Source organism: Macrobrachium rosenbergii, chromosome 1 (assembly GCF_040412425.1).
Source record: "Macrobrachium rosenbergii isolate ZJJX-2024 chromosome 1, ASM4041242v1, whole genome shotgun sequence".
NCBI classification, from domain to species: Eukaryota; Metazoa; Arthropoda; class Malacostraca; order Decapoda; family Palaemonidae; genus Macrobrachium; species Macrobrachium rosenbergii.
The window spans coordinates 7,424,626-7,437,525 of NC_089741.1; the positions used below are offsets into that span (position 1 = coordinate 7,424,626).

Genomic DNA, 12,900 nt, shown 5'->3' on the forward strand with positions numbered 1-12,900 from the left:
CTTACCCATTCAAATTGCAGAAACTTGTACAAAACTGAATACTAATTTTGCTTATATTTATCAAAAACTTTTTTAATTATGAAGGCATCAAGTTTAAACAAACCACGACTTAAATTTAGAACACTTTCATTACTTGATTTGATAAAACAAGATTCAATGGTATTCCTTTTAATTGTGTCGTTGCACGGAACTAAAGTTCCTTGCTTCACTCCAGTTAATAGGATGATCTAAATCTCTCATATGTATGAATAATGCATTCGATATTTGGCCAGTTCTCACAGAATATTGGTGTTGTTTGATTTGGTGTGAAAATGATTTTCCAATTTGTGCATATTATATTTTATCACACTTTTTACAAGGAATTTCATAGATGCAGCCAGAAACATCTTCAGGAGAATTTTTCATTACTAAACTCTTCACATTAAAATTACTAAAAACAATATTTATGTTGAAAAGCTTGAAAATTCTAGGAATTTGTAAAAACCTTTCATCATACGGTAATTTGACAATATTATGCTTGCTGAATTCAAGTTTGTTATTAGTAGAATAAAATGTTTTCCTGGTTCTTTTCCATGCTACATCTACAAAGGTCCTTGGGTATTTAAGTTTCAAAAAAAATATCAAATAATTTTAATCTCAGCATCAATGAACTGCGGGCTACAAACGCGTAAAGCCCTTAAGAACATTCCAGAAAAGACAGAGAATTTAACATTTTGATGGTGATTGGAACAATAATACACAAAAGAGGCAATGTTAGTTGATTTTCGAAAGACTGGAAAGGTGAAATTTCTATCATGTCTATGGGCAGTTACATCAAGAAAATTCAAATTACAATTTTATGCTTCCTCTATGGTAAATTTTATAGAAGGGACTAAATTATTTAGCTTAACCAGAAATTCCTGGAGATTTTCGTGAACTGGCCAAATACAGAAAATATCATCCAGATACCTATACCATATAACTTTTCAGGGCAAAATTCTTGGTAAGAATTTTGTCTCAAAAATTCCATGTAAATATTGCTAAGGACAAGAGATAAGGGATTACCCATAGCCATGCCGAACTTTTGTACAAAAAATTCCGCATTAAAACAAAATGTACTATCTTTGACACATAACCTTATAAGATTAGTGAGGTTTGCTACAGTTAAAGGAATATAGTAACTTTCTAATTCTTCTTCTAAAAATTGCAGTAAATCATCTACAGGCACTTTCGTAAATAAAGAGACAACATCAAAACTAACTATAGCAAAATCAAATTTTAAATTCAAAGTATTCAATTTGTCTATAAAGTCGACATTATTTTTTACATTCGTATTAGAAATGTTTCCTGCCAAAGGTAAAAGAATTTTTACAAGCCATTTAGATAAATTATGCGAAACTGAGCCTGCTGAACTAATGACTGGTCTATAGGGCTATTGATTTTGTGTATCTTGACTGAACCGCAGAGATATGGTAGGGAGGAACACTGAGTGGTAAACTGTTTAACTAAATGGTCAGAGCCCTGTAAAATGGATTTAATTTGTTTGCTAAAATGAGAGTTCACTGTCTGAGTAAGATCTGACCTCAGTTTCGTTTAAGTTTCACTATCATTCAATAATGCCATTATTTTATTTACATAGTCACTTTTATTCATTATTACCACTGCATTAGACTTATCTGACTGTGTTACTTGCAATGTTTTGTCTTTTTAAAGGTTTTTGTAGGCCTGGAGAAATCTTACAGGAACATTTGGGGAATAAGGCTTGGCCATAGCACAATACACAATACCTTTACATATATTGATGTCACCAGGACATAAATTATGACAAAATTTTTCCAAATAACAAAATGATTTTGAAATATCGACATAGTCCAGGTTACCGTCAGAAACACCAAAACTTAACCCATATCCCAAAGCTGCTGTTGTAGCACTATCCACCGGTTTGACTCGTAAATTAACCATAAAGTTCACGTTGGCATGTTTAGTCCAGTTGCTTTCAGCAAAAAGGTTCTTCATCTTGAATTGAAGCTTCCTTTCAAGACGGTTGCAACACCTTAATTTGCCACTTTGGGAGTGGAAAAATCGGATGCTGAATTATTGGTATGGTAAGCACCCATCATTTTCCATTTTCATAGTGAATTTAATTGATGGTACTAATTGGTTTAACTTGGCAAAAAAGTTATTTAAATCTTCGTTCCCTGGCCATACACAAGATAATCAATTAGTACCATCAATTAAATTCACTATGGAAATGGAAAATGATGGGTGCTTCCCTTTTTTGGATGTCCTCATACGAAGAAGTAGTAGAGGGTTTAAATATAGTGTGTATAGAAAACCCACTAATATTTCTTCCTATGTGCATTTCTATTCTGGACAAAGCAGCAAGGTTAAAAAAATCAGTGTTTTCATTTATGTTTTTCAGAGCATTACATGTATGTTGCCCTGAATATATTGATGAGGAAATAGATAAAATTAGGAATGCAGGCAAGAAGTTGAAATATCCTGACAGCATATTAAACAGTGCATTTCAAGCGGCAAAAAAGACTATGTATTAAAACCAAAAAGAATCTTACAACACAAAAAATTTGCTTGTACTGCCTTATAATAATAATATGAAAGATATCCCCCGTCTTCTTAAAGAATTTTGGTGTTAATGTCACATTTAAGAACAATAAAACAATGAAACGTGTACTTATCAAGAACTCCCCTGACAGTACTAAAGGGTGTGTATATAAAATTCCTTGTAATTCTTGTGACAACTTTTATATTGGCCAAACGGGTGAAACACTGGAAAAGAGAAAAGAACAGCATACGGGAACAGTGGTATTTTTGTACATGTTAGTGAGAACAATCATGCTATCAATTGGTGAGGGCAAAAAGAACTGTATATTCTAATAACACACTGGAAAGGAATATAATTGAATCTAGCTTTATAAAAGAAAGTTACAGCCATAATATGGATATCAGTCAAGGGATGTATAAACTTGATCCTTTAATATCAAAAGACATTTGTAAATTTTTAAAATTTTATGGTAGGTCGTAGAGATGTATGAAAATAAGATTATCATATTTGCAAACACAGTGCAGCGGCAGCAGTGCTTATGGCTCTTCCAAACTCCGCCTCCCTGACACCTGTCAGGTGCGGATCTGTTGTTGCCTTTGGCCGGTATGTTTATCAGTATTGTCCCCTGGGAGTATATTTAGATTTTTAGCCAAATGAGTTTTGAAGCCACTCCTACCTTGACACTATCCTGTGGGTGGATATGTAGTCTAACAGTTGTGTATGTTCGTCAGTACTGTTCCTGTATAGTGTAGTATATATATTTGTGACTTCTAATACTCAGTATCAGTCCTTCATCAATGGCTTGAAAATAAAGTTGAAACCATCTCTTATTTTTCACCTGTGTTAATGTGTGATAAATGAATCACGTACAAAAGTGATTCTAACCATCATATACAGTATATATATATATATATATATATATATATATACTGTATATATAATGATTATAATCACTTTTGTACGTGATTCACTTATCACACATTAACACAGGTGAAAAATAAGAGACGGGGTGTAGGTCCTGACTGGTTTCAACTTTATTTTCAAGCCATTGATGAAGGACTGATACTGAGTATTAGAAGTCACAAATATATATACTACAGGAACAGTACAGACAAACATACACAACTGTTAGACTACATATCCACCCACAGGCTGGTGTCAAGGTAGGAGTGGCCTTCAAAACTCATTTGGCTAAAAATCTCAATATATATATATATATATATATATATATATATATATATATATATATATATATATATATATATATATATATATATATATATATATAGTAGAGCCCCTGTCCTTGACGCTAATCCGTTCCAGGAGAAGCGTCGAGATTCGATTTAGTTGAATTCCAAATCAATTTCTCCCATAAGAAATAACTGAAAATGGATTAATCCGTTCCTGACCACCAGTCATTACCCCAACCTTGCCTTTGTATACAAAACATTAGACAAATTACAATTAAATAAGTTCAGAGTTAAATAACTTACCGTATTAGACGCACTTTTTTCATTTTTAAATGCATACTATATAAAAAAAACTGGACTACGACCAATGCGGCCGTATTACCAATGGTAGACCGAGCGCCATAGGCTAGGCTAGGTAGCCTATAGGCACTACCAGAGTGTACTGTAATAGGTACACATAAAAATTGTTGTTAATAATAATAACATTGAAAAACAAGCCTGATTATTACAGTAAATTAATAAAATATTAAAAATAAGCTGAATTATGTCTGTTATCATAAACTTAACAATTTCCTAAGTTATGTTGCCACTAGGCAGCTTGTGGCATGAGCGGATGCAAACAAACCAAAGCGCCATCCTGGTGGCATATCGCGGTACTAATTACATAAACGTTGTTTACGTTCAGTATTAACTTATGGTAAATTTCATGGAGTCTACTGGAATAGTGTACAAAATCACTGTAAAACATCTTTCAATAAATATTATGACACCCTAACATATTTTTTTCCATAAAATATCCTTGTAAGCAGCATCTCTGAGTTAACCTCAGGCTAACCTCTTCTTTACCGAGAAGCTTAGGAAGGCGTTCACTACTGAACAGCACATGTAAACACTGCATTCGCTACAGAAATGCACACGTGCGTCTCTGTCTAAAAAAAAATCTAGCATGAGACCCTGGTTGCCATGTAAACATTTTCTCATCTACAGTATACGCACAGTGCTGTAATATAGAGATTACACTTGTTTCCAAATTAACAGTTACGCACATACTATATGTACTGTACTAAATTTTTACCATCTATTGTATATGTAATATCCAAATGTCTGAATCTAGATAGCTGGCAATGCTTAGCTTCTTCATACACCTGGCAGTAGTGGACAACCTCCGATGCTCTTTGTTTTGCTCTGCACCCTTCAAACGAAATCTTAAGAGGCCTGTCACCTTTGTGTACAGTACCCGGTACTATGCAATATTAAAGGGGTAAAAATAATGGAGTTTTGAGGGAGAGAGGAACTAGCCCTACATAGACAACACAAAATCTTAAGAGGCCTACCACCTCCGTGTACCCAATACTATGCAATATTAAAGGGGTAAAAAAAAATGGAGTTTTGAGGGAGAGAGGAAGTAGTCCCTACATAGACAACACAAAATATTAAGAGGTCTATCACCTCCGTGTGCCCGGTACTATGCAGTATTTAAGGGGTAAAAAATGGAGTTTTGAGGGATAGAGGAGTAGTCCCTACATAGAAAACACAAAATCTTAAGAGGCCTACCACCTTTGTGTACCCGTTACTATGCAATATTAAAGGGATAAATAAGAAAACCTGAAATTAACTCATTTTTCATTTTATTACTTTATGTACTTAACATAATTAGTAAAACTAGTCTACTGTACACAAGAAATCCTTAATATTAGAACAAACATATAAAGACATTAATTAATACTATACTGTACAGTGTTGTACATACATACACGTTGCTACTACTACACCTAAATTGAAATTACTGTACTGTACACTACTGTACACTCTATGTACTGTATGTTACATAGCTGCTCCTCTCCAGGATCTTCATTCAACGAAATGTAAATCTGTGGAATAAACACAAAATCAAATGTAGAAATATTAGTTACTGTACTTCTGTTATGAGCTGTAATCTACAAAAAAATCCTTAATCTTACATGCATTTCTAAGTCATTTATAAACACATTAAAAACTTTTTCACAACTAGTACAGCCTGGCCCATACCTTGACATTGATGAATAATTACGGTTACCCCTCACATAACATGCGCTGAACTTCTCCAGGAACTTCATTCAACAAATTGTATACTGTGCAGTAATCTGTGGATTAAACACAAAATGAAATGTAGAAATATTATTTACTGTTATGAGCTGTAATAATACACAAAATCCTTAATCTTACAAGCATCTCTAGGTCATTTATAAACACATTAAAAAGTTTTTAACAACTAATAAAGCATGGCCCATACCTTGACACTCATGAATAGCACGCACTGAATGGCTCTGAGACATTCATTCAGTGAAGTGTAGTACTGCACAGTAACCTGTAGATTAAACACAAAATGAAATGTACTGTTAGTATAACTCAATATTTATGACCTCTTTCATTGCTTTAACTTGCATGAATATATTATTCACTCTAGGTCATTTACAAACATTAAAAAAGTTTTTAACAACTACAGTAGGGCCCATACCTTAACACTGATAAGGATCTGGATCTGTAGAGATGGATGTGGAGAGGAGGTATGGTGAGAGCGTCATTGGTTGGAGGGGGAATCTCCTTCCATAAAATCTGGTTGCTGCTCTTCAGGAGTTTTTTCCTTTCTTAGCCTTTTTTCACTGGGACCGGGCTGGCTTTCTTCTTTTGAAAAAAACTTGAACAGTGTTGTCTGCTCTTGCCGTTTCTTCAGCTGTTTTCTGTATGTGTTAACTAAATTATCATTAATGTAGTCAATAGCCCGGTTTACTAGTTCCTTGTCATGGCGACACTTCTCGAAGAACTCTTGGAATTTCTCCCAGTGCAGAAGCATCTCCTTCATTTCTTTAGAAGTTGACTCCTCCTTGCTCTCCTCCTCTCCAGACATTTCTTCAAGCAAAATCTTCTGCTGCTCCTCATGAAGTTCCTGGAGTTCCTCCATTGTTAGCTCAGTGTTGTGTTCTGCCACCAACTCCTCGATGTCATCAAAACTCACCTCCAAGCCCATGGACTTGGCAACAGAAACAATTTCCTCAACATCTGGGTCAGGCAGAGGAAGGGGTTCAGCTTCAGGGTTATCTCCAAGCTGACTAGGGGCATCAAAACCTTCAAAGTCCCTAAGAGGAGCCCCATCAGGCCAAAGGTTTCTCCAAGCTGCTCTTAGAGTCCTCTTAGAAACATCTGCCCATGCTTTGTTTATCAGCCTGACACAACTCAGAATGTGGAAATGTTCCTTCCAGAATTTGGTCAGAGTTAGGCTGGTTTCACTGGTAATTTAAAAAAACCTTTGGAAAAGCACCTTTGTGTAGAGCTTTTTGAAGTTAGCAATGATATGCTGGTCCATGGGCTGCATTAGTGAAGTAGTTCTGAGTGGCAAAAACTTGACCTTTAGCCAGCTAAACTCATCTGCCAACTCATATTCCACGTCTGGGGGGTGGGCAGGGGCAATATCCATGACGAGAAGTGCCTTGAGTGGCAAATCTTTTTCCTGAAGATATTTCTTTATAGTGGGGGCACACACTTCAGGAACCCACTCTCTAAAAATTTGCCTTGTTACCCAAGCTTTAGCATTTGACTTCCACATCACATTTAACTTGCTCCTAAGTACCTTATGTTTCTTAAAAACTCTAGGGGTTTCTGAGTGGTGAACAAACAGAGGCTTTATTTTCAAATCTCCACTAGCGTTCACGCATAATAACAAAGTTAGCCTACCTTTCACTGGTTTATGGCCAGGCAATTTCTTCTCCTCTTTAGTAATGTAGGTCCTCTTTGGCATTTTCTTCCTGTCTCATCGCAGCTGAAAATCTGATTCGACACATAACCATTTTCATCCACAAACTGTTGAAATTCTTTAACATATTTTTCTGCAGCTTTTTTATCAGCACTCCCTACCTTCCCATGCCTTACAACACTGTGGATGCCATTTCTCTCCTTAAATCTGTCAAACCATCCCCTACTGGCCATAAACTCATGCTCGGGACTACTACTTGATCCGGCTCTGTTTTTCATAAGGTAGGCATGCAAACTTTTAGCCTTTGCACAAATCATAGCCTCTGATACGCTATCCCCAGCAATCTGTTTTTCATTCATCCAAACTAATAATAATTTCTCAGTTTCATCTATTATGGGAGGCCTCTGTTTAGTCAAACTCATAACCCCCTTAGCAACATTAGCACTTTTTATAGCCTCTTTGTTCTTCAAAAATGTGCTTATGGTGGACCTAGGTAGCTTAAACTGCGATGCTAAATCAGTCACACGTATGCCTCTTTCATACTTCTCAGTAATCTCTTAATCCTATTGTAGTTCTTACTGTCTTTCTCTTCTGCTTGTCAGCAACAGCTGTCTTGGGACCCAAGATTTTATGAAAATGCAGTGTAGAAAGCCAAAAAAACTGATGATATACCTGTACAAGCGTGTACTTCTCCAAACACCAGTAGCAGTGTGTGTGGGCCTTAAACGCTTTTAAATATGCATGGGAAGAACGCCACCAACAACGCCAACTAGCGGCGGCTGACTGAAACACTTGTTTAAAAACATCATATGATTCATAGGGTCAGATTCTGGTTTGTTGTTCAAGCTCCGACGCAAAATTTACTCGACATTTCGTGTTGAAATCCAACTATGTTGAGTTCTGATACGGTCGAGGACTGGGGTTCTACTATGTAAAAATATGTATATATATGTATATATATATTTAATATAATATATATATATATAATATATAAAATATATATATATATATATATATATATATATATATATATATATATATATATATATATATATATATATATATATATATATATATATATATATATATACTGTACATATATACTATATATATTAGATATATACTATATATATATATATATATATATATATATATATATATATATATATATATATATATATATATATATATATATATACATACAGTAGAACCTCGGTCCTCGACGCTAATTCGTTCCAGAAGAAGTGTCGAGATTCGATTTTGTCGAATTCTGAGTTAATTTCTCCCATAAGAAATAACTGAAAATTGATTAATCCATTCCTGACCACCAGTCATTACCCCAACCTTGCCTTTTTGTACAAAAATTTACACAAATTACAATTAAATAAGTTCAGAGTTGAATAACTTACTGTATCAGAAGCACTTTTTACATTTTTAAATGCATACTGTATAAAAAAATTGGCCTATGACCAATGCGGCCGTATTAACGATGATAGACAGCATTAACTTCTAGGTAGCCTATAGGCACTACCAGAATATATATATATATATATATATATATATATATATATATATATATATATATATATATATATATATATATATATATATATATATATATATACAGTAGAACCTTGGTCCTCGACGCTAATTCGTTCCAGAAGAAGTGTCGAGATTCGATTTTGTCGAATTCTGAGTTAATTTCTCCCATAAGAAATGACTGAAAATGGATTAATCCATTCCTGACCACCAGTCATTACCCCAACCTTGCCTTTTTATACAAAACTATACACAAATTACAATTAAATAAGTTCAGAGTTGAATAACTTACCATATCAGAAGCACTTTTTACATTTTTAAATACATACTGTATAAAAAAAATTGGCCTATGACCAATGCGGCTGTATTAACGATGATAGACCGAGCACCATAGGCTAGGTTAGGTAGCCTATAGGCACTACCAGAATGTAATGCAACGGGTACACATGAAAACTGTTGTTAATAATGATAACATTGAAAAACAAGCCAGATTATCACATTAAATTAATAATACAGTATTTATAAGCCGAATTACTGTATGTCTGTTATCATAAAATTAAGAAAAACTTCCTAAATTACGTCAGAACTTGGCAGCTTGTGGCAGATATAAACAAACCACAGTGCCGCCCTGGTGGTGTATCGCGGTACTAATTACATAAACATTGAGTATTTATGGTACATTTCATACAGAGTCTACTGGAATAGTGTACAAAATCACTGTAAAAAATCTTTCAGTAAAGTACATTTCATACAGAGTCTACTGGAATAGTGTACAAAATCACTGTAAAACATCTTTCAGTAAATATTTACTGAAAGATGTTTTACAGTGATTTTGTACACTATTTCAGTAGACTCTGTATGAAATGTACCATAAATACTCAATGTTTATGTAATTAGTACCGCAATACACCACCAGGGCGGCGCTGTGGTTTGTTTATATCTGCCACAAGCTGCCGAGTTCCGACATAATTTAGGAAATTTTTCTTAATTTTATGATAACAGACATACAGCAATTCGGCTTATAAATACTGTAACAGTAATTCGGCTTATAAATACTGTATTATTAATTTAATGTGATAATCTGGCTTGTTTTTCAACAGCAGCAGCAGCATGTGTGAGCTTTAAATACTTTTAAATAAGCATGGGAAGAACTCCACCAACAATGCCAACTAGCAGCAGCCGCCTGAAACTTTTTTCTACAAACATCATATGATTCATCGGGTCAGATTCCGGTTTGTTGTTTGAGCTCAGACGCAAAAATTTACTCAACATTTCGTGTTGAAATCCGATTATGTCGAGTTCTAGTACAGTTGAGGACCGGGGGGTTCTACTGTATATATATATATATATATATATATATATATATATATATATATATATATATATATATATATATATATATATATATATATATATATATATATATATATATATATATATATATATATATATATATATATATATTATATAAATAAAGATAAAATCCATGAAGGAAACGGAAACACTGGAGTGCTGTGAGGCCTTTCGACACTAGTCCTTTACTTAGCAGATTCACTGGAGTGCTGCGAGGCCTTTCGTCACTAGTCTGCTAAGTAAAGGACTAGTGTCGAAAGGCCTCGCAGCACTCCAGTGGTTCCATTTCCTTCATGGATTTTATCTTTATTTATATATTCACCACGTTCCATATTTTCGTGATTCAGTTATACATTATATTATATATATATACTATATATAATATATATATATATATATATATATATATATATATGGTCAAGAATATGGGAACATTCATCCAGTCAAATGCCCAGCTCAGTTCAACAATTCAATCCAGTCAGATACCTACATTTCCAGTGAGAATCAGTTGGTCACAGAATAGAAGAAGGATAAAAGAACATGCAAGAACATATCTGACTAATCACCCTGGTAAAAGTTCATCAAGCAAGATACCGGTCTACAATTTAAAAAAAAAATGAAACTGAATTTCCACGTAAAGCATTCAAAACTATTTCAAATATCAGTTACATCCATCCATTCCTCATTCTATCCATTGGCAATACATTGTATTTTACAATTTGAGGGTCCACCTACAATGGCACCCCAACACCTATTACACAGACATGGGATATTACAATTGTCATATTAGGACTGTCAATACAATGATATCAATTGGCAATCTCACTATATGTAGCCCAGTATATAAATAAGAAATAATAATACAGTAGGCTGATTACAAATACAGGCAAGAAAGTGGTATGCTAAAATGGTATGATTACTGAAGGGTCTGTAAAATAGTTCTGTATTTGCCTAAGATGACACAAGCATTACCACAGCACATATAAAATTGATGCACATGCACATGAAACTCACTTAATATCGCTTCACTGATAAGAAAGTAAAATATATCAAATAAATTAAAACATGAAAATAAGGTACCAACACACTGAACATTGTTAAGCAGGCCTTATCCAATTTGCACATCCACACAGAAAGGCTCCAAAACACAAGGTATGACAGCATTAACTTCTACACGGCCTAAAAATATTAGATTTTCAAAAGGTTTCAAGTCTGAACAAATCTCACCAACAGGAGCATCTGGAGTAGAAAGTTTTTGGAGAAATGACAGCTCTCGTTGAAGAGCACCTCCATAATCTTGACAACGGCGAAAAACTTTAAGAGCAATACATTTTTTTGTGGAGCTCTGTTCACCCTGATAAACTTCACAGCATCTGAAATATACAATTACTGACATACAGTACCATTTCTGAATATCACTCCAGCCTATAAATTCCCAAAGGGGGCACCAACTAATAGTGTCTTGTATGATGCACTGCAGGCAGTGCAAAAGATCATTTGCCCAAATCCTTTAATGTTTATTGCATTGCTTCCTGTCTTTTTTATACATTCCATTTGGTCTCTTCCACCCTTATCTACCTCTTCAACAATATCTGTCTTCAATTTTTATACCTTACTTACAAACAAATCTTTTGCACCGGGCTGTAAAAGTCATGTTAAAATTACAGATTTTAAATAAAATCTGTATACATATATATACATACCTCATGTCTTTTATATGGATATACATTCAGCAAAAGCTTAAGTTGGTCAAGCCTGATAGCGAGATAGTTATTTAGCTGGAAGAGAAAGAGTTTGGGGGTACTACCCACTCACTCAATAATCAGCATTAACTTTCCTTTGGCAACATGGACAAACAAGGGGTTTATTATAGGTCGTACTGCGATTAAAAGTACCACGTTTAAAAAGTACAGAAATTTGTATTTTTTCTAACATACAACCCTGGCAAACCTGAAGCTCTTTATATTAGGATAAGCTTGTGAATGAAAGCTAGAGCATCCACTTTGCCTTTCAGTCCAGATGAGATGAGTGGCTGAAGCAGGCCATCATGTAAAGAATTTCAGGTTTGCAATTAAGGAAAAATACAAATTACTTCTAAAATTTGCTATTTGTTCCTATACAAATACAAACCTTTGTTCTTCACATTAGGAGACTTACCCATTGGCGGGAGGAAATCTGGATGCTCTCTGAACCAACTGGTAGGTTCACCCAACTCGATATGATACGAGACAGGAGCAAAGAAAAGGATCTCACACCTTAGGCATTTTGCATATGGGATGTGCAGTTGCCAGACTTCCAGACCATCAAGTAACAGGTTAGTATGCAATTACTTGATAAAGACTTCATTATTGTAATCAACAGGTTTTTTTTTTTTTATTTGTCCCTTTCTCCCCTTGTCAAAAGGAAGGGGGGATATGCATGTTTAAACTAAAACAAACAACTAAGGACTGGTGCCCGTCTGAATAGCTTGCCTTTACAGATCGTCAATCAAGCATGTACTCAGCCAGAACTCTGACTCTCTGCCCTCAGTGAGGGAAAGGAAAGAG

The 12,900-nt window shown here is 34.5% G+C and overlaps 2 protein-coding genes across 2 annotated transcripts in view; both read right to left on the reverse strand.

Annotated features, from left to right (window-relative positions):
• The window catches only part of LOC136852583 (serine/threonine-protein kinase Kist-like), a 422,999-nt gene that overhangs the window by 253,034 nt on the left and 157,065 nt on the right, over positions 1-12,900 (reverse strand). The window contains exon 3 of the mRNA XM_067127735.1: positions 11,582-11,727. Coding sequence (XP_066983836.1) covers positions 11,582-11,727 — 146 coding nt within the window. The remainder of the gene's footprint in view (positions 1-11,581; positions 11,728-12,900) is intronic.
• Positions 5,389-7,631, reverse strand: LOC136841703 (tigger transposable element-derived protein 1-like). Its single transcript, XM_067108927.1, has 3 exons — positions 7,624-7,631; positions 6,005-6,998; positions 5,389-5,855 (listed from the first exon to the last, which is right to left on the reverse strand). The coding sequence occupies exons 1-2, from the start codon at positions 7,629-7,631 to the stop codon at positions 6,293-6,295; spliced, it is 714 nt and encodes a 237-aa protein (XP_066965028.1). The 3' UTR covers positions 5,389-5,855; positions 6,005-6,292.